This window comes from Pinus tabuliformis, chromosome 6, assembly GCF_031772625.1.
Source record: "Pinus tabuliformis cultivar Carrire ecotype Pingquan chromosome 6, CPIR1, whole genome shotgun sequence".
Taxonomy (NCBI): domain Eukaryota; kingdom Viridiplantae; phylum Streptophyta; class Pinopsida; order Pinales; family Pinaceae; genus Pinus; species Pinus tabuliformis.
The window spans coordinates 87,918,341-87,938,481 of record NC_142292.1 but is presented as its reverse complement, the minus strand read 5'-3'; the positions used below and the strand labels follow the sequence as shown (position 1 = coordinate 87,938,481).

At 36.9% G+C, this 20,141-nt stretch overlaps 1 protein-coding gene across 4 annotated transcripts in view; it reads left to right on the top strand.

The window, feature by feature from the left end:
• The window catches only part of LOC149257392 (uncharacterized protein At1g51745-like), a 75,147-nt gene that overhangs the window by 4,642 nt on the left and 50,364 nt on the right, over positions 1-20,141 (top strand). For 3 of the 4 annotated variants that reach the window (XM_089414238.1, XM_089414235.1, XM_089414241.1), the window contains one exon: positions 11,664-12,766. In XM_089414238.1, the coding sequence (XP_089270364.1) occupies positions 11,664-12,766 (1,103 nt within the window). The remainder of the gene's footprint in view (positions 1-11,663; positions 12,767-20,141) is intronic. The other variant, XM_089414243.1, reaches the window with a different exon arrangement.

The following is a 20,141-nucleotide window of genomic DNA, read 5'->3' as shown; positions in this document are numbered from 1 at the left end:
TCCAAGTACGCCACACGCCTCCTAATAAAAATCCTACACAACCAACCTTCAAATAACTCCCTCAGGTGAGAAAAGGAATCCAATGAAGTAGGGTGCCCAAACTATTAAATGTTATTTGGATAAATTAGATTAATTTAACCATTGAACAATTAAATAAACCTCAACATGTGTGCAAAAATGTTAATGCTCAGCCATAACCATAGTCCCCTTCCAATTAGTCAACAACAAATTAATCACCATGAACATGCATGCCAATGAGTGTTGTACTCTAATAAAGTGTTGTACCATGTAAATAAAAGATGTTCTTCCTAGAAAAAACCTACCGTGATGACAACAAAACATAAAGCCCAACCTAAGGTGCACCACCACCAAGGGATTCTTATATCAAAAGTCATCCTCCAACCTTGGAAAAAGGTTAGATCACCATAAAATTATATGTAGTATTGCCCCCCACCTTGCAATCTCTAATTCGAACTTAGGAAATAACATAACAATGAGGCTACTAACATCATTAAACACATTCCCCCCAGGTGATGTCTAGTAAATGTTACATCCTTACGTTCTATCACTTAGAAGAATCCCACAAAGGCAACATGAAGCATTCCATCATGACAACATCATAAGAGAAGGGGAAAAAACAAAGTGCTTACCCATCCAATCATCATGTCTGTTTCACATCACACATTAAGCACATGAGGATCATGTAGAACACTTCCTCCTAGCGACATCAACATCATACATCAATAATCCAAGTCACTAGGAAACATCAATAACGTCATGAAACATCTACCTCTTAACACCATCGTCCAACCCCTTGGGAGGCTAGAACCATCATCAATATTCAAGATAAGGATATATATACCAAACTACACTATAATGAGATAGTATGTGCAACAAACATCCATAAGTGTAACCAAAGGGTTAACGAGTCAAGTACATGTGATAAGACCATCAAGCAACAAGCATAATCATCCAACCAAGGAGAAGTAATACTACCCCAAGCCAAAGACCTCCAAGGAACCAACAACAAATCTCCATTGGTGTGACGAAAATTGCAAAGTGGAAACTCATACAATATGAGGTGTAACTCTCTGCATCTCGCTAAGTTTGTGGGAGAGGCTACCTCTTTTTGCACTACTTGACGAAATGGGCGAACAAGAGTTGCTTGTAGTTTCGCTGTTGAAGATGATACCAACTATTTAGATTGAGTTGTAGTACTTCAGTGAGACCTTTCTCGAGATCCACTCTTGCACAAATTTGAGCGCATGAGTATTGACATGCCTTTGGAGTTGTTCTATCAATAAACTCACTAGTATTGTTTCCTAGAATATAAGCAACAAGCAAGGGAGACAAACCCAAACGGATTACTATGGGAAGGCCTTCATTTGGATTAAACTCCAACGACTAATGGTTTAGAGACAACCCTCGATGGCCTTGAAGGTAAGGTCCACTTTTGGAAATCAAATCTCTACCCTCTTTTAGTTGAAATAAAAAAGCAATGTCCTCACCATAGAATTTTTTTATAGATTCCTTCATCAAATGGACTTGATATTTTGTTAATCAATGTTTGAGTACCTTATAGCTCGACCATTGCCCCATGAATTTCTTGACTAGGGCTTTTCTTTGAGGAGAGTAGGTTTCAATTTTGACGCCCTTGATCATTGCAAGCTTCCTCATAGAACATTCTTGTATTGAGCATGCCTTTCTTCCCTGCTTTGTGATTTTCGCTACAACTTGTTGAAATCTTACTACTTCCTTCTTGTAATCATGGTCATTAGAACCTCTAGTCTTTGCCATGGTTCAAGCTACATATCCTTGCAGAATTAGGGTATTGAAAAGGCAAAGGCATAGGGCAAAAACCCTAGCCATAGTTAATGGCTCTAGCTACAAAGCTTTGACTAGAAGAAATGGTAGTTGGGATAAAGTTATAAACCTTAGCCACAAGAAAGAGATTGCTTGACTTGCATTACATGAGTAATTTGTCAATAGATATGACTACAACTATACTTGTTCTTATTAGTAGAAAATACGTACAATTGACTTCTTGTTGTTGCATGCTTCTCCATAACATATTAGTTATGGATTATACAATGGGCTTACCTTGTAGCTAATGGTATGAACAATAAATCCCTACATTTATATTTTTTTATGAACCTGAAGTATTGTTGATGGAAAGTATCATGGTGCTTCCTCCTACATTTCCTAGTATGTATTATATAATAGGTAAGTTACCAAATTTGTCACAGAGGGGTCCAGGGCCTGCGGATCCATGGATCTGGATCCAGATCCGCTTGGATCCGTGCAGGACACGACCACGTGGTGGATCGTGATTTGTTGGAAACAGATCCTGTGTTGAGGAAACGGATCTTGCATGGTGGAAACGGATCTTGACACTCATTTTTGTACTTACTATTATCATTTATGATATTATCCTTTTTGTATGAGGGAGGATGCATCATTTCAGTGTTTTAGTCTTCATATTTATAATATATCTAATGATTTTAGTTCTAAATGTTGTGATTTATAAATGAACTTGATTTTTGAACTCTAAAAGTGTTTTTTAAAATGAAAAAAAATATTATTATATTTTTGTACTTGACGTATCCTTGCCATATTCATATCCATATCTGTATCTGAATCCTGGTAACCTAGTATAATAGGTGTAAGTGTCACCCTAGTGATGAATTGTCTTCATGGATGAACATGCAAGATTGCTTCCTAGAATAGTTAAATCAAAATGTGCTACTAGTATGCTAGCCTTCAATAATTACTAGTACATAGTAGACGTAAATGTTACTTAGTGATGAATGGCCTTCATGGATGGACATGCAAATTTGCTTCCTAGAATAGTGTACAAGTAATATGATACCCTTCAATAATTACTATCCATGAATACATCCAAAAATGTTGCTTAGTGTGTTGATTTGTCCATTCACAAACTGAAATGTTATCGATTTCTTTTTGTCCTACGTGTGATTGATAAGGGTGGATCGTATTTTGACATTAATAAAGGGATATTTAGAGATCTTTTGGCATGCAATATGACACATGTTAGTGATGCAAATATGACCAAAAAATTCCTTATACTTGGTTCAACATTTGAAGGAGATTCAAGAGGGATGATAGACTATAGTTGCATGCTCTAGCATCTTGATGTGTGAAAGATACCAGGTGGGCATTTATCATGTTGTTTTTGTTCTTAACTTCTTAGTCATTCTTCCACATAGTAGAAGTCGTGGATCTTCATGTCTCTGGCAAGTGAGATTCAATGTTAAGTTTCTCCATTCTAGTGTCACTATATTAGTATCTTGTCGTTGGTTGTTTAACCTCCAAAATATTTTCCATCCCCAATCAAATGAGTGTAGAGGAATGACAAATTCATAAACTCACGCATGGTAATGTTTCATTACAGAAGAATCACACTTTGTGAAGAAGTCTCACCATGATACTTCAGCAAGCGAATATACTGATTTGCATGATTGATGATGCTGAAATACTGCAAGGGAGGCATTATTAGTGGATGGAATGCTGAATTCAAATTAAACCCATTGCTCTTTATGGCTTGAGGGTTTGAGGGGCATACCAGGCTCTAGATCATTATGCTTAAGTTATGATCTGTTGAAAGTAGATGATTACCTAATGCATTGTCTAAGCTAAATTTGGGGTCCATCCCCCGCGATGTGAGAGTGTTCCTTGGCTCACCTCTTTTTGACATAGGCTTAAATCCCTTGCTGATTCAGTGTTAGGTTGTGAGAGGTACCTTTATTTGGCTCATTGCTCCTCCATTGGGATTGCTTCCCTAGGTCTTTCAAGTTGGAAATGATGTGTAACCCGTGGCTTTCTTGCTTCTATAATCAGTTGGTATATCCATTGATTGTCTCCCACCTTATAGTTTCTCTTTTGATGCTCTTCCCACCTTTCCCCCTTGAAAGGGGAAATAATCTTATTCTAAGGTCATGGCCAAACCAGACACCAAAAATTGGTGTATGAGACCCCCTTGTTTGTGGGACAACAAACCCCACTATTTGCAGCGATTTAACTGCTAAAGTCTATGAAGGTGTACATACTCTACCCTCCTTTGGATCTGAACCCATGGCCTTTTATGAGGAAGCACACATTCTTAACCATTAGGCCCACCCAAACTGTACATATGAATCACTTTAATTCTCCTCTCCAGCCACTTAATCCTAAGCTGTCCTATTCAATTTCAGAGCACTTAGTGCAGGTTGTGGATGGTCTTATTATTTGACCAAGCTACTTATGGCCTTGGTCTCGTGGTCTTCGATTCCGTTGAGTCAATGGAGAGTGTGTTCTCACCAGCATGGTATTGAATCAAACCATAACCCTCGGGAGAATAGTTTTTGTTGGCTCTAACATTTTTAATAGGTTGTTTGAGGAGCACTTCATCTTTAGGTGTCCCTTCTATTGTGCGATTGGAAGGGGCCTTTATTGTTTCTATAGAGTCTAAATGGGGTTGATGCCCTCATTCTTATGCTATCTCAACCAAAGATGTCTTGTCTTTGTTCCTTAGAGAGGTCGGTATCTTTAGGTGTCAAGGTCAACATCTTCGTATTTTCTAGATAAGCCCCTTGTCATTTATAGGAGGAAGCAGGGGGTTGTAGTTTTTTGACTAGTCCAAGCAAGAGGTGGGTTACTTATAATTCATGCATGAAAATTTCTTATTATTTCTTATTATTTTTGAGCAGCCAAATTTTCACCAACATAGTTTTTTCTGTGTGGAAGAAGGGGTAATATTGTTTTGTTTGTAGAGTGGAGAATCAACATAGTTCTAGAAGTGAATAATGGTTAATGAGACATGAGTCACATTTTCACAATGCATTTTTCAGTTCAATTTCTTCAAGTCTAGGAGTGTCATGTCGGCACAAGTGTGGTCTTCTTGATTGGATCATTCTGATTATTAGGTCCTCTGATCCTCACTTTAAGTGATCTGCTTTGCTGAAAATTCTCTTTAGCAAATTTTCATCAATGATTGGAAGTGGTTTCGTACCTTTCCCTTAAGCAATGTCTATTCTCTTTAGCAAATTTTCATCAATGATTGGAAGTGGTTTCGTACCTTTCCCTTAAGCAATGTCTATTCTCTTTAGCAAATTTTCATCAATGATTGGAAGTGGTTTCTTACCCCTTTTGTGTGGAAGAAGGGGTAATATTGTTTTGTTTGTAGAGTGGAGAATCAACATAGTTCTAGAAGTGAATAATTATTAATGAGAGATGAGTCACATTTTCACAATGCATTTTTCAGTTCAATTTCTTCAAGTCTAAGAGTGTCATGTAGGCAGTAGTGTGGTATTCTTGATTGGATCATTCTTATTATTAAGTCCTCTGACCCTCACTTTAAGTGATCTTCTTTGCTGAAAATTCTCTTTAGCAATTTTTCATCAGCTATTGGAAGTGGTTTCTTATCTTTCCCTTAGGCAATGCCTATCCATGAAGATTGTTCTTGGACATTTTTTCTAAGCAGATCATTGTCCATGTGTGCTTCTTTTGCACTCAAACCCATTGCTTCCTTGGGAACTGTCTGTTATGGAGAGTCATATTCATTTTTTGATAACGTTACCTTTTTTCAATATTTTATGCTATACCATTTATTATGATTTCCGTACTTGAATACATTTTCCCTATATTTCATATTGGCATCTTGCTATCTACTGAAGCAAACATTTGACACCATGCAAAGATCATGCACCATGTTGTACATGGGTTTGTATTCTGGTGGACTGCAATATTTATAAAGCTCAAAACAATTTTCTGAATAATAGGATTTATTTTCCAAGGATTTTGTTTGCTTGAAGCAGTTGCTTTTTAGTAATTTTCTCTTATTTAAAATCATTCATTATAATACCGATACGAGGGATATGTGGACTTGCTATAAAGCTGCAGGTGGCATTTTTCATAATCTATCTAATAATTGTGGCTGGATAAGTGTTATGGTTTGGCAGGTTTATTCCATGGATGTTTTCCAATAATTGTCAGTTTTTGTGTGTTATGGAGGGAGGAATTCTAATAAACGATCAAAACTACGGTCTATTCCCAGGCCATTGATGAAAAGAAACCCTTCGGATCAATCAAAGCAATTAAACTATTTAATGGAGAGGGTCAGACAGCGAGGAGTGCTTTTTGTTCAAGGTTGGATATGTGAGCATTTCTAAGTTTCTAACACATTTAAAGCAACATATTTTATTAATTAAGAATCAAGGGAGCTATTTTGAGGACGTAGATGATTGAGTGAGACATGTCAGAATTGTTAGAATTACATTTATTTTTCTTAACCAAAACGGATAATATTTGTCTTAAAAATAGGCTGCAGCCGAGCTGGTCAGCATAGTAATATGAAAAAGATGCTGTCTCTAACCATCAAACAGTATGTGTCTGGTACAGAAAAGTCTATATCATCCCCGCAGAGGATTTCAAAAAAATTGTAAACTCTAAAATGGACACCTAAAATAGAGATGTTCTACATAACACCAGAAAACATGATATTAATAAAAGACATGCTTGCTGTGTGCCTACCCTTGACCAATATTAGTAGGCTGTGATTTCTGATTGTCCAAGTTCATATCTTCAAGCATTTGATGGACTGTTTCCTCTTCCTTGGTTTGTCAGAGACAGAATATACTGTCGGTCTAAAATTTAGAAGCAACAGATTGAGAGCTCTTATTAAGATTGCAGGCCATATTCTCAGCATTGAACAGTCTGCTTCCCAGACCTGAAATTGGTCTTTTTGGTTGCCAACGGGTATCCATAAGTTTTGTGGACTTTAGTTGTTATTGAGAATATGCACGTCTTGAAGCTACTGATGAAGTCTTCATGTCTACACAAAACTTGAAGCATTTTTCAAATTACCCAATGACAGTTATCATGGCTCCCAGTGTAATGCATAACCTACTGCTCCCAGAAATGCCTAAAGAGAATACACAACAATATTCAGGAGGGAGCAATAATAGAATAGCCAAAAGGAAACCCTGAAGTTGTCAAACAGATAGAGGTGAACCAGTCCTTTCTAGTTTCGAGGAAGATACAAGTCTTGGGTGTTCTCTTACAGTCAGTTGAAGATCCACTCCGAAGATGGCTAGTATTGCCCAACATACTCATTCATAACCTGAAATTGAAAATTTAATGTAGGCCATACAAGAAGACTATTTGAAATCAAAAGTGTAAGATACCCAATACCCCCGCTGCTAGTGCTATGAAACAGAAAAAAGACCCCAAAGCTAGATGGCACAGAGCTTCAGACTAGAATTTACGCAAAGTACCAAACCGAGTTTGGAAACACCAGGTTCTACCTCTTAATAATTTGACCAACAACTAAATAAACCAACAATGCTCTTTGCTTGGTATCGAGGCCATGTTGGTGAGGTATTCCACTTGTTGATTCAGGTCCCTCATAACATGAAAAGACTTGATATCCTCAGTTTGTAGAACCGCTTTTTTGATTTTAGCTATGGGATGAACCAACTTTCTGTCTGATGGGGTTTTCAAACTGATCCGAATTGGATCATTATATTGTTTGTCATCCATCTCGATACATTTGGAGTGGAAAAAGTGGAGGAATCAACTCACGGGACTGTTTTTACCAGCTGGACAAAACATGGTTTGAAACCTTCCGGAAGTGTTTTGAGGCACTGAACCACTTTTTGGGGGTAAAAATTTGCCACTTTAATACAACACCTGTTTATGCTATTCTACACACAAAGACCTTTCCAACGGCGCAAGAAGCGCGAAAATCAGAATCTGTATGCAAAAATTATGCCACTCAGTAGTTGACCTTCCTGTTTTCACACCTATAGTTTGGGAGGATGTTGCGTCAGCCCCCATTATTCATGGAAAAGGGGTAAGCCATGTGTTTGTGATGTAAAAAACTCTAGAAGAGTTTATTTTGTAACTCTAGTTAAGAGTTGATGTAGTCAAACTTAACCACTAGTAGCCTATCGGGCTGTGTTATAACTGGGCCACTAGGAGGAAGAGACATTCCATTCTTTCGAGAGCATTTTGTTCCATAGCTGAGCAAAGATAGCTAGGAGAGGTAGGAGGTAGAGCACGTAGAGAGGATTTGTGCACTGTAGCAGCCCATAGGCCACAGGCATTACTTCTTTGTACTTGCATCCATATTTTCAGACAAAAAAAGAGAGCGAAGCGGCCTCACCTCCCAGCCGTCTTTTCTCCCGAAAGGGTTTCCTAGAGAGCATATCTTGTGTCTTATGTGCGTGTGAGCTTATTTTGTCGTTCTCTACTTTTTTGCATAATTTCCATTCACATGCATGCACTAATTACAGTAAAATCTACAGATCTGGAATTTGAATAAAACTGTAATAGTGTAAAATTTGAGTATCTTAATATATTATTATCAGATCTGTTGTGATGAGCTGTCCAATGGAATATCGACGACAGTTTATGGATCACAAATTGTTCATTAAATTGATAATTGTGGATGAGTCCCCAATGGCTATTAGAGTCTTCATGCTGGTTGCGTTTATAGATGTTAGTCTCTAAAGAAGAGCATAAGCCTATGCTTAGTTGTGTAAGGCTGTTATGACACCCTATTCATAATTCAATTCCTGTTTCCCCTCAGGATCAACTGTAATCCCTGTTGCACCTGCTGTTATGATCCAAAGACAAAAAACCAGAAGTACACACCATGTACAACAAGTGAGCATGGATCACAACTTCAATATGCATAAGAAGAGTTAATAAATCCTTACAAAATAGGAGAACCTCCTCCAAACACCAAATACATTCATACATCCCAAATCACATGTTCTCAATAATGACTTTATGGTCTCTATATATAACTATTCACATATTGCCCATGTGGCACCTTCATCACTAGGCTTACATATACATTTCTATTTTACATGTACATTTAACCCCATATATGCACCCCCTTGGGGTCATACCATATATATTTAACCCAATATAGGCCCCCCTTGGGGTCATAACACCTGCCACCCATGACTGAGGATAATGTTATCATGTTGATTGAGTACATATTTATTTGACCCACCCTATGGTCAGGTCACAATATTTTGTTTGCAGATTTGCTCGACTAGTATATACTATAGATCCATCTTAACACTGGATCTATTGAGCACCACAAGGGATTAAAAATACCTATTTGCAATCCTCTCTATGTCTTAAGAGATTTTGAGGTTAAGATGGATCTATGCTAGTTTATTTTTTTATCCTTTTTTTAGGTTGGCCTTTTTTTGACATTAGAGGTTGTTTGTCATTTTTTTTGCATTTTAGTTTATAAATGTGGTGAATGTTACATGACACATCTATTCCACCCTGGGATGTAAGACTAAGAACACCTTGCTTCTCTAGGTGCAATGACTGCATCCTGCACTCGTAAAAATCAATACTCTAATAAGCAAGCATGTTGACTTGTTTACTAGTGTTCTAGTAAACAAGTATACCAATAGCATTACCAAACCTCAAAGGTTGAAGATTGTAGAAGGCTGATAAATATTGAACCACGTCCTTGTTGAAAGTGGCCTAGGATCACTATTTTATTGGGGATATATATGGGTAAATAACAGCCCGAAATGTTTAAAATGGCCAGAGGAATATATCTAATAACTCCTAACAGCTACTTTGGTGGCATAAGTAAGGAAATAATGTTCTTGAAATGAAAAGAATTGAAATTATATTAATGGCCACTAATAACTGTAACTGGTTGATGATATTTTAGTAATGTCCTGAAAAGTATGTAGGGTTGTTGTCTAGTGGTTGAGAAAGGGTGTCCTCACGAAAAAGACCCAAGTTCAAACCCCGACAGACATAGAGCCCCAAATGTTGTTAAGTTGGCTGAGTTTGGCATCCCCCACATCAATGTGGCCTTACCGTGGTAATGAGGAGTTGGGGTTGAAAGCTCTCCACGAATCAAGCCAATGTTGTTTATCCTTACTAAAAAATACATGTCCTAAAAACGACAATGGAGAGGAGAGTAGCTCCACTATAAGATATGAAACAAAGAAAATTGCAAAACAAAGTAAACTACAATAAGCAAATGGGAAAGGTTAATAAACACCAATGGGCACAAAGTTGTTGCATGTATACTTCTATCTCACCAGGACATACTTGTATTCGCTGTACCTGCATTTTAATGATCTTGCAAAGGTCTTTTAGATCCTCTATTAATGAACATGAGGAATATCTTTGGTAGAATCTTCATTCAGAGGATGGTTTTTTTCTCTTTTAGCTTATGATTTACATAGTCTTTTTTTAGATGATGTGGAACTTCTATCCCATGCAGTGGAAGTCAGAAGGCTTGCAGAAGCAGCAAAAGCATTCTTAAAACGCCTCCCTTGCTGGCTTATTATTTGATGTAATTGCGTTTGATCCTGTACATATATTTCTACTTAACTAGCTCTTGTTTCAATTGCTTAGGTGGCATGAAGTCCCTTACTGTCATTTTGCCTATGCATATGGAATAATATGTAGTTTCACTGTCCTATTAGCTGATTCTGACTACCTGTGGACATTAATATCCAATTTCTTTCTTAACTATTTGGGTTGCCAATCAGATAATGTGTTTGATGTAATAAAAATCTATGTTTTAGTATAATGTATCTGGGAACATTTTTGTCACACTAGCAGAAAAATAAATCAGTACCAGAAAATGTTTTCAGCTGCACTAAGTGTCAAATGCCTAGAAATCATGGTTATGCAACACATGAATAGGGCTGAAATATTTACTATGTAAATGCTATAAAAATCATAAAAATGCAAGAAATGTGTTTGCAAATTTGTGACATTCAGAACAGAACACAACATCTTAGTTTGAATTGCTTTCTATTTTAATTGTCATTGGTATGCAAAAGTACGGCATTTGAGCAATTACCTTTTCCTTTATTTTTAACAAGATATTACATACAGATCATTAAAAAAAATTGGCCATGCCTGACATTATTTATATGCATCAGCCTTGCAACTTGTTTTTGTCATTTGAAATACATTTCAGAAATGTTAGGAAAGATTGAAAATTGAAAAACTCTTAAAGGGAGTTGATCTTATCTTGTTCAAACTAGCTTTAAGGGTAATAATTATTTAAGTTTATAGCTGACCAACATTCTGATGGGCTTTTTAACCCAACTAATATTAACCTATTTAGCAGCAACCTAACTTTAACTAACATCAAACTTCAAAGAATTTGATGTTAAATTATTTTTGAGCAATGGTACCCTGTTGGCTATTTCATCAATTTTATGTGTTGAGAAGTTTTTAGTGGATAGAAATATTTCATGTTCTAAGGTTGAACTATAATTATGCCCCGTGTCTTACCTGAAATTCGTTAGTAGTTGTAAATATCTGTTTTCATGCTTTACTTTTTAAATCATGATTTCACTACACATTAGAGTTGAAGAGCTAATGAATTTGGTTCAATTAGCTCTCTTAAGCTTATTGTTTAATGCCATATAAGGGATTTTTTTCAAACATTTTGAACTTCCTTTAGTTTCTTTTTGCTGTGTACCATCTACTTAAGCATTCACTGAACAACTTCTCTTCCATTACAATGAATCTGTTTTCTTTTGTAAATTGAATTTTCATTTTTGGACAGCAATTTAATTTTAGCATGGTGGGTGTACATCTAACCAATAGCTATAGAACATATTGTTAATCAATTTACAAACTTCTTGTCATTTCAGGGACTGGTACAACATTGAGAAATCCAAGCGAGTGAAAGCCTTTCGTTGTGGTGAGTATGATGATTGTATAGAGAAGGCAAAAGCTTATGCGAACCTGCCAGCAAAAAAAGTTGTAAAATATGCTCGCAGAGAAGATGCTATTCTTCATGCTCTTGAGCTTGAGAAGAAACAACTCATGCCAAAACAACATTCCTCTGTCCTGGAAGCAGTTGGTTCTGATGAAAAGAAACGTGGTAATGAGACGAAGCAGTCCAGATTACATGTTCCTGGTTTGCAAAAAGATAGAAGTGAGCATAAATCTGTGGAGCACAATGACATTTTGGAACCTGATTCACCTTTGGATGCCATGCAGTCAGTTGTATCATTTCAGCAAACAAACCCTTTAAGTGCTGCTGCATCACTATCCGTTCAAAATTTCAAACAAACGAGCGAGGCAGATTTGGAGGATGATAGCACTGAAGGCACAACTCGAATGAGAGGGCTACAAGACTTTGGATTGAGGATTGCTCCCAAAAGGAAGCAGCCTAATATGCCTGCATCACGTGAAGGTATTCCAAAAGTAGTTCTTCCCGAGAATATTGTTCGTAGTCCATCTTATGTTGCTCGTAGCATAGGTTGTGGAAGCCCTGTGAACTGTAGTAAAGGATCTCCTTTAACATTAAAAAAGAAAAGACCTCAAGTGGGACCTGTGCAAGAGAACTTTGCTAAAAGACGTGATCGACGTCGTCCTCTTACAAAGGTTTTAGAGAACAGCACAAAATTACCAGTTTCCAGTGTCTCTGATTATGATTATAGTGTAATTGAATCAGTTCATAAAGGGGCAATGGAGAGTGAAGTTGGTATTTTGCAGTCAAAGCAAGTGAAAGAATCAAGTTTATCAGCACTGCCTAGAAATAGTTCAGACTATACAGGAACCTCTTTGGAAAGAGAGATATCATTGCCGACTTCTCCACATGTCTTTGAAACCATAAATGGAGACTTCCGTTCTATTTCTATGATCACTGACAATGCATGCTCTAACTTGTCAGAGTATATGGATGTCAATTGCTGTGACCAAAGCTACTTGCATCTTGATTTTCATATGGAGAAAAATGCCCTTACAGGTATAGCTTTTATAAATTGCTTTATTTCAGCCTATTTCAACCTGTTCATTTCTTTTCCCACCCCTTCTGGCAAGCGTTGGTTATAATGTGGTTGATGTGGCCCATGCACATTAATATTGGTCTAGAAACTAGATTTCTTTAAAACCCTCTCCCATTGATAAGTTTCCTTGTCGACACTCCATTGAGCTGTGAACTGGCAGGTACATTGAACTGTCCAGAATACAAATGCACATTTTCTGGGAATCCCTCCCAGTGATAAGCATGCAGCTTTAGTAGCAGATAACTTGTGACATATTAAAACACAGTTTTACATGTTTCTGTTTTAATATATCCATTGTCTAGCAAGGTCTGTTCTGGTTGTAAGATTGGTTTTAATAAAACGTAGCAACACCTGTCCTGGTTAAAAGATTGGTTTTGATAAATGCTTGCAAATGATTTGGCAAGATGGTATTATCCCTTTGGAAAAATTCGCTCCAATGGAGTAATCAATGCCAAGATAGCTAAATTGGTAGGGAAGGCCACATATGAGATCAGTCAGGCAAGAACACAGCAAAGGTTATTGTTGTGTGAGTGGAAAAGAAAACTGCAATTGCAGTTATCTTGGAAGAATATTTACTAGATGTATGTATGTGCCTCCTAGTTAAATTTTCTGATATATCTTATAGTCCACAAAGAGCCATAAGGAAAATGATTCCTAAAGGGAAATGTCTTAGTCACACCGCCAAGTATCAGCTCATCAAGAACCTTACACAGTTTAACAAGCCAGGAATCAATGTAGGCATCGTTGACAGCACAGATAAAGCTCAAAAGCATCTGGAACATTTAGAGATGGCTGTCATTGTCAAGAATTGTTCTGACCATGTAAAACTTTACATGTCAACTTCTGCTTCATTTTCGTCAGCTTTTCTATAAAACTGATTTATGTCTGGTTGAGGTACCTAATTCATTCCTGTAGCATTGAACATAGAACTAGTTTATTTTTGGATTTCCCATTTCAAGTTGCAAGCATAGTTTTGACATGTGGAATGTGAGTTTGTAAAAAGGCTGAAGTCAACAGATTATATAACCTGGTTCAAGGCATTCCAGAGGTGGAAAGAAATCATTTATTGGAAACATTTTAGTTAATGGTTCTGAATAATTTCAAAACTCAGAGCTCTTTTTATAGTGCTCTAGCTGTGGAAGAACATGCCTTTTCATATGAGATCTATCTATTCGATTTATAAATTATAATAGGAACTTGGTCCTGCTCTTAGAGAAGAATGAGGACATTAGCAACATCAGAGCCAGACAATTCCTGGTTTGGTACATTACTGTGGCACTCTTTTTTGCAGGTTTAGAGCACCACTTTGGACTACATGCGTTTAGATGGAATATTTTAATCAGTACTTATTTTTTCCATGGCAAGAATTCTGTAGATATTGGTTTATTGGCATTATAATAAATCTATTATCATGTGTCACAAATGTAATATAATTGCATATATTGCTAGAGTTGAAGGCTGCAATAATTATAGAATGCCCCTAAGTTGTGACGTAATGGTGGAGGAGAGAATTGTTTAGATTTATTGGTGGATAATGAGATTGAACGGTTTCTTGTAAGCTTATCAATGGGATGATCATGCCACAAATATTATGGTTTAAACTTTATGGCAAATAATAAAAGAATTGATATATGGAGCTTCAAGTGTTCTTTTTGAAATTTCTTGGATGTAGCTAGTTTCTCTTTTTTTCCTTGGAAAATAGCAATACATCCCTAGGAAACCCTTGGGCACTTCTCATTTCGAGGATAGTATCTAGTGTAAAGTGGGCCACCTAGATTATTGTATGTTGGCTTAGTTGGGACATTGAGTGAAGCCCACATATGTAGAGGTAGTTAGCATAGGGACTTGTCTTGAGCTTGTTATGCACCCAATGTCCACCCTAGTTTTGTTTAAGGATAGTTGATTATGTTGAGGAGAGAACATGGATCAACCAGTACTTGAACCTAGGATGTTCCAAAGACTAGTCATGACACTCTACCAATTGAGCTACTGGCCCACACAATCAAGCAAATTTTTGGAGGGTGGCTTGACTGTCAATAGCTCGTCTCAACCCAAACATCGAATTGAGCACACCTAGATGTGATCTTGTCTCTGATGCTATGTTGAGGAACAAACATGGACTAGATAGGACTCAAACCTAGTCCTCCTAAATATCGGTTATGATGCTCTACTCATAGACCTATTGGCCTGCACATTTGAACCTATTTTTGAAGGGTGGCTTGACTGCCAAAAGATTAGAATTGAATTTAGCTTGTATGATCTTGATGGTACATGCCATTCCTTTTCCACTATAAAGTTCCTTTGTGTACTTTGTTGTGATTCCAACTTTTTCTAGAGAAAAAGTGTCTTTGATAGTCCACACTCCTTAGACATGCATGGCTAGATGCTACTCATGTAAATGATAGGAAGAGATAAATTGGCAAATTAAGTGCATAGTCAATAGATTAATCAATAGTCATGTGTAACAACAAGAGGTAAATATGATTTTGCATACCCTATGTTTGACTACTTAGAAATTGTTGGATGTCTCAAGTTCCTTGTCTTGTTTGCTGGGCTTCCTTATCGTTGTTGGGTTGGTTCATTCCCATTCTTGCACGAGTCTTAGATTTCATATTTAGATTAGTACAAAAATAAAAAAACACATTGTTTTCGAGTTATTGGATGATACTATTGCAATTTTCACAAAGAAGTGAGTTCTTCCCTTCTTTAATAATACAGTTTCATTTACAATGTTTCATTGTATTTAGTGTGGAGTTTTGTGCTTATTGAAATCCATATTAGAGCCAAATTTAGTTCCATGGGATAGAAGTTAATTTTGGAGAGTCTTTTGGCCACTAAATTTGAACGGTAAAAACCAAGAAAGATCAGGTAGACTAGATGGAGGAATCCAATTGAACATGGACATAGAAAGGCATCCTATAAACCTTGGACGAATGAGAGTTGAAATCTTGCTTCTAGTGAAATGGAGTGTTATGTACTTATTGTCACATGGTTTGATTGGTTTTGGGGGAAGAATTCAAAATTTCATGATTATGAAATTTGTTGAAATTCATTGAATATCAAAGGGGTGAAGCTTCAATTAATATTCCTTTTACTATTTATTTATGGGCGTTATATTTGTTCTCTTCAATTGCCAAAATCAATATCTAACCTTGTAAGCATTTCCAAAATCAAATAAATCCTAGTTATCCCATTGAAATGCATACACAAGACAACTAAAATGCATACTCTCCTTGTTACTAGTCGAGAAGGAGTGCATATGTAGCTATGCCTTGTCGTAGGTCTGAATGCAAGCTATGCATGCCATTGGTTAGAACAAAGTTGCTTGGGAGTGGGAGCGCGAGCGGGAGCGAGGAGTGACATTTTCAAAAGCTCTCGGGTCGAAAGTGATTTTATATATATATATATATTCTATATTTTGATGCATATATGTCAACAAAAGCATGTAGAATGATGAATTCGTGATAAAAAAAAAACATAAAAACATGGATTAAACCATATAACATCATTCATCTAGTAGTTATAATCTTCATCAAACATAGGTCCACAAATTGCAAGTTCTCATTTATATAGCATGTAAGGGTGCACATAACCAGAATAACATCGAGTGCAATCCATCTCTGAATTGAAAATACATCAACAAATAGGCTCTAGATGGCCTCTAACATCCAAAAGAATCATGCTACAACAAATACCAACATATCATCAAAATCATTACCTATGTTGGGATCTTTGTCTTTAATATCACCCTCTAAGCATTAACATAAGATAGAAAAAAACGTAGCATGCCAAGTCAAGGTTTTGTTTGAGTGATGGGTACATTTTTAGTAGGGTCATGATAGAGGAGTTCGACAACCAATGTCACTAACATCAAGGTACAAAGAGGGCTTGGTGCTCTTGATTAAATAAAAGTTTCATATCCTAGTACATGACAAAATCCAATGGAAACATTGCAATCCCCCCAATCCCGAAAAACTGATAAGTCTATTGGATTTTGAGTGAGATCTAAAATTCTACTTTCTCAATATGAAATCCAATGAGGTCGGAACCACTCTCAAACATCTTGAGTAATTTCATGGTAATGTTAAAAATTTAAGTAAAGAGATGAAAATTAAAGATAAAGGAGAATGTCACTTTTTCTTTAACATTACCAGGAATTGCATATCAATACTAGTGCCATAGGTTTGAATATTAGGTTGCGCCACTCAAAAATTCTTGTTTCCAATCTTCAATAGCTCCTTCTATCACTCCCGAATTGGCAGGGAGCACAAATTTTTTAAGGGAGCATGCTCACGGGGTTGCTCCCAATGTGCTCCCACTCGGTGTGTGCTTCGAGAGTAGATTCAAGGGGGGGAGGGATGCTCCCTCGTAGCCCTAGGTCAAAATACAAGTTATGTCCAATATATACAGTGCCTCTCCTTCCATGGTCCTCTTCTTTAATGGGAACCCATCTTTTTATGCGCTGTAAACTCAAAAATAAGCTTGAACCACCCTTGCACACTTAAAACTTTACCAATAGAATAGGCTGAGAGAAGAATAGGGTTTGTCAGTGCTTTACCAAGGCCATTTAATAGCCTTAACCAATAATATCTATCATAAACTTATTCTATTTAAGTTATACTTTTTTCCAAGGAAATCCTCACGGGATACCACTCCCCCTCCCCAAAATATTTTGATGGAGGATAGCACAATTACTAGTGACAGTAGTGGCAATCTTAAGGGACTTAACTATATTTGAACCTGTGACCTATGGCCTCCTCGTAGTTCCAAGGGACACGTTCGACCCATTATGACAAGGCTTGAAGAGTAGGCGACCCTTGAGATAGAGCTCCCTCACGGTGTTTGGGACTTGTTGGCTCTTGATAAGTCATTAGTTATTGGTATATTTGGCTTGTGCGCTCTTGTATATACTCTTGCGTTATGGTGGCAACCAATAGGTTTGATGCTGGGCCTCCCCTAGATTACTCCAACAAGTTACCAACTCACCATGGTAAAAAAGAAAAGAAAGAGAGGCCTTGGGTGGATAATTCAATTGATCATTAATCCTTTTGGTTATTTATTTAATTTATACACTTTATACATCTATACAAATTTATTGTATATATATTAAATGTTAAATATATGTATAAAATTTGTTGGTGAAAAGAAATCTTTAAAATCCGTAAAATGCATTGATGGATTTACACTGGGTGCCATTCACAAAATGTGAGGAAGTGGCCTGAGGAAGTCATTAGTTATTGGTATATATGACCTGTGAGCTGTTGGATACAATGTTGAAAATATCGATATCGACAAAATATCGACGAGGGTCCAGAAAACATCTTATCGATAATATCAACGAAAATATCGGCAAAATATCGACAAGCATAAAAAATACATAATATATATATATATATATATATATATATATATATATATATATATTATTTTTTGTTTCATATTTTTAAACATATAAAGCAATAACAACATGAAATAAAGACATTGGCACATAAATATCAAGAAAGCACTGATATATATGATGTAAAATAAAAATGATACATCAAAGGTAATACCAAATCTTGTTGATTCCTAATAATTGTCCAATCAAGGACTCAAATGTGGAGAACCAATACAAAATAACATCACATATATAAAAGTATCATATCATCATGAGGTATATGTAGCAAAACAAATAAAACGAGCAACTATCTATCTGAAATCAGTGCCCTCTCCCCCTTTTACGGGAAAACATGATGGGTTGTTTGCACCTAATGTCAAATAGTGAGTGCAGGGTATGGAGATGTGCTCTATTATATCTATAGCAGATAGTGCTGATGCTGATGCTCCCACAGTCTCCTTCTCCTCTTCCTCTTGCTCCTCCTCCTCGTGTTGCTCCTCCCCCTAGTCTTCCTCCTCTTGCTACCCCTGCTGTAATGCATCCTCTGGCCCTAACCATGAAGGTGACTCCTCTAAGATGGGCACCTCAGATTCCACCCTCCATTGCGATAATACATCAATATTGTCTAAGAAATGGCATCTGGATCCGTTGGTGCTTCTATTTGCTTCACTCGAAGTCGGATATTGTAATGCACATACATTCAATCATTGAGGCGTGAGAACTCCAACCTTTAAGAGTGTCAAAAAAACTATTGAGTCTTGAGTCTTGACACTTGAGGGTCATAAATAAAAAATAAAAAATTACAATAAATGTAATTGCTCAATTGAAGGCTGAAGCTCAAAGTTATACTTGTTGCGTTTTTTTGAGTGTATTTTCTCAAATACATTCCAACTGCGCTCACACCCTGAAGAGATACATGTTTGACTCAGGATTCTTATGGTTAATTTCAGCAAATTTGGTGCCCTTGCACCATAAGCTTCACCTACCAAATATATACAACAAAATAAAGAAATAAAAAAGTCAAAAACTTAAAACATAATTAAACTAACAAATAAAAGTTACATAATTGAATTTTAAAAATCTAGAATTATAAATAAGTAAATTCTAAATTGAAAATTCTAATAAGTGATGACTTGTCACTTAGTGTCTCACGATTAATTTTGCTACGAAGCTCAGGATCAGGTACCATCCTTTGAATACAGGAATGGAGCCTTTCCATCACCTCGCCATCAAAATCAAAGGCGCATTTGTATGAAAATGCGGGGTTGAGGAAGAGCGTTGCTGCATGAATGGGTCGATGAAGCATCCCTGTCCACCGACTGTCAGTCACATCCCATAACATCATATGTCTATCAAGCCCAGCAGAACCCTTGTTTGCATAATAAGAACGAATGGCCTCCTTGGCTCTATCCATGGCCTCATACAAATAAGCCATTGCAGGCTTGTCCCCATCTACCAATCTTAGAACCTTTACTATAGGTTCATTAATTGAGCATACTTCTTCTACTCCCGGCCAAAATATGTCATTGTACACCATTTTTTCAATGGCTCTCTCGTCTTGTCTCCTACTGTATCTACAATCACGCCACTCATTAGAAATAAACATTTGCTTCAACTCAAACTGGCATCGAAGCAAAGACTAAAGAGTAATAAAGTTGGTTGCAAAACGTGTGATTGTAGGTCGCCGCAACTCCTTGTTTCTAGTGTATCTCCTTGTGAGGCTAAGAACAAAAGCATGGTTATAAATAAACTCGGGGACGATCCTAGCCATATCAATCACCTCTTTGATGAAGGAGAGTTTCCCCATATCCTCAAGCAACAAATTGATACAATGTGTTGCACACGAAGACCAGAACAATGTGCGGTGCCTCTCCATAAGCATCCTGTCGGCAGACACATAATTAGTTGCATTATCTGTTATGACTTGCACCACATTCTGCACACCAATCTCCCGGATG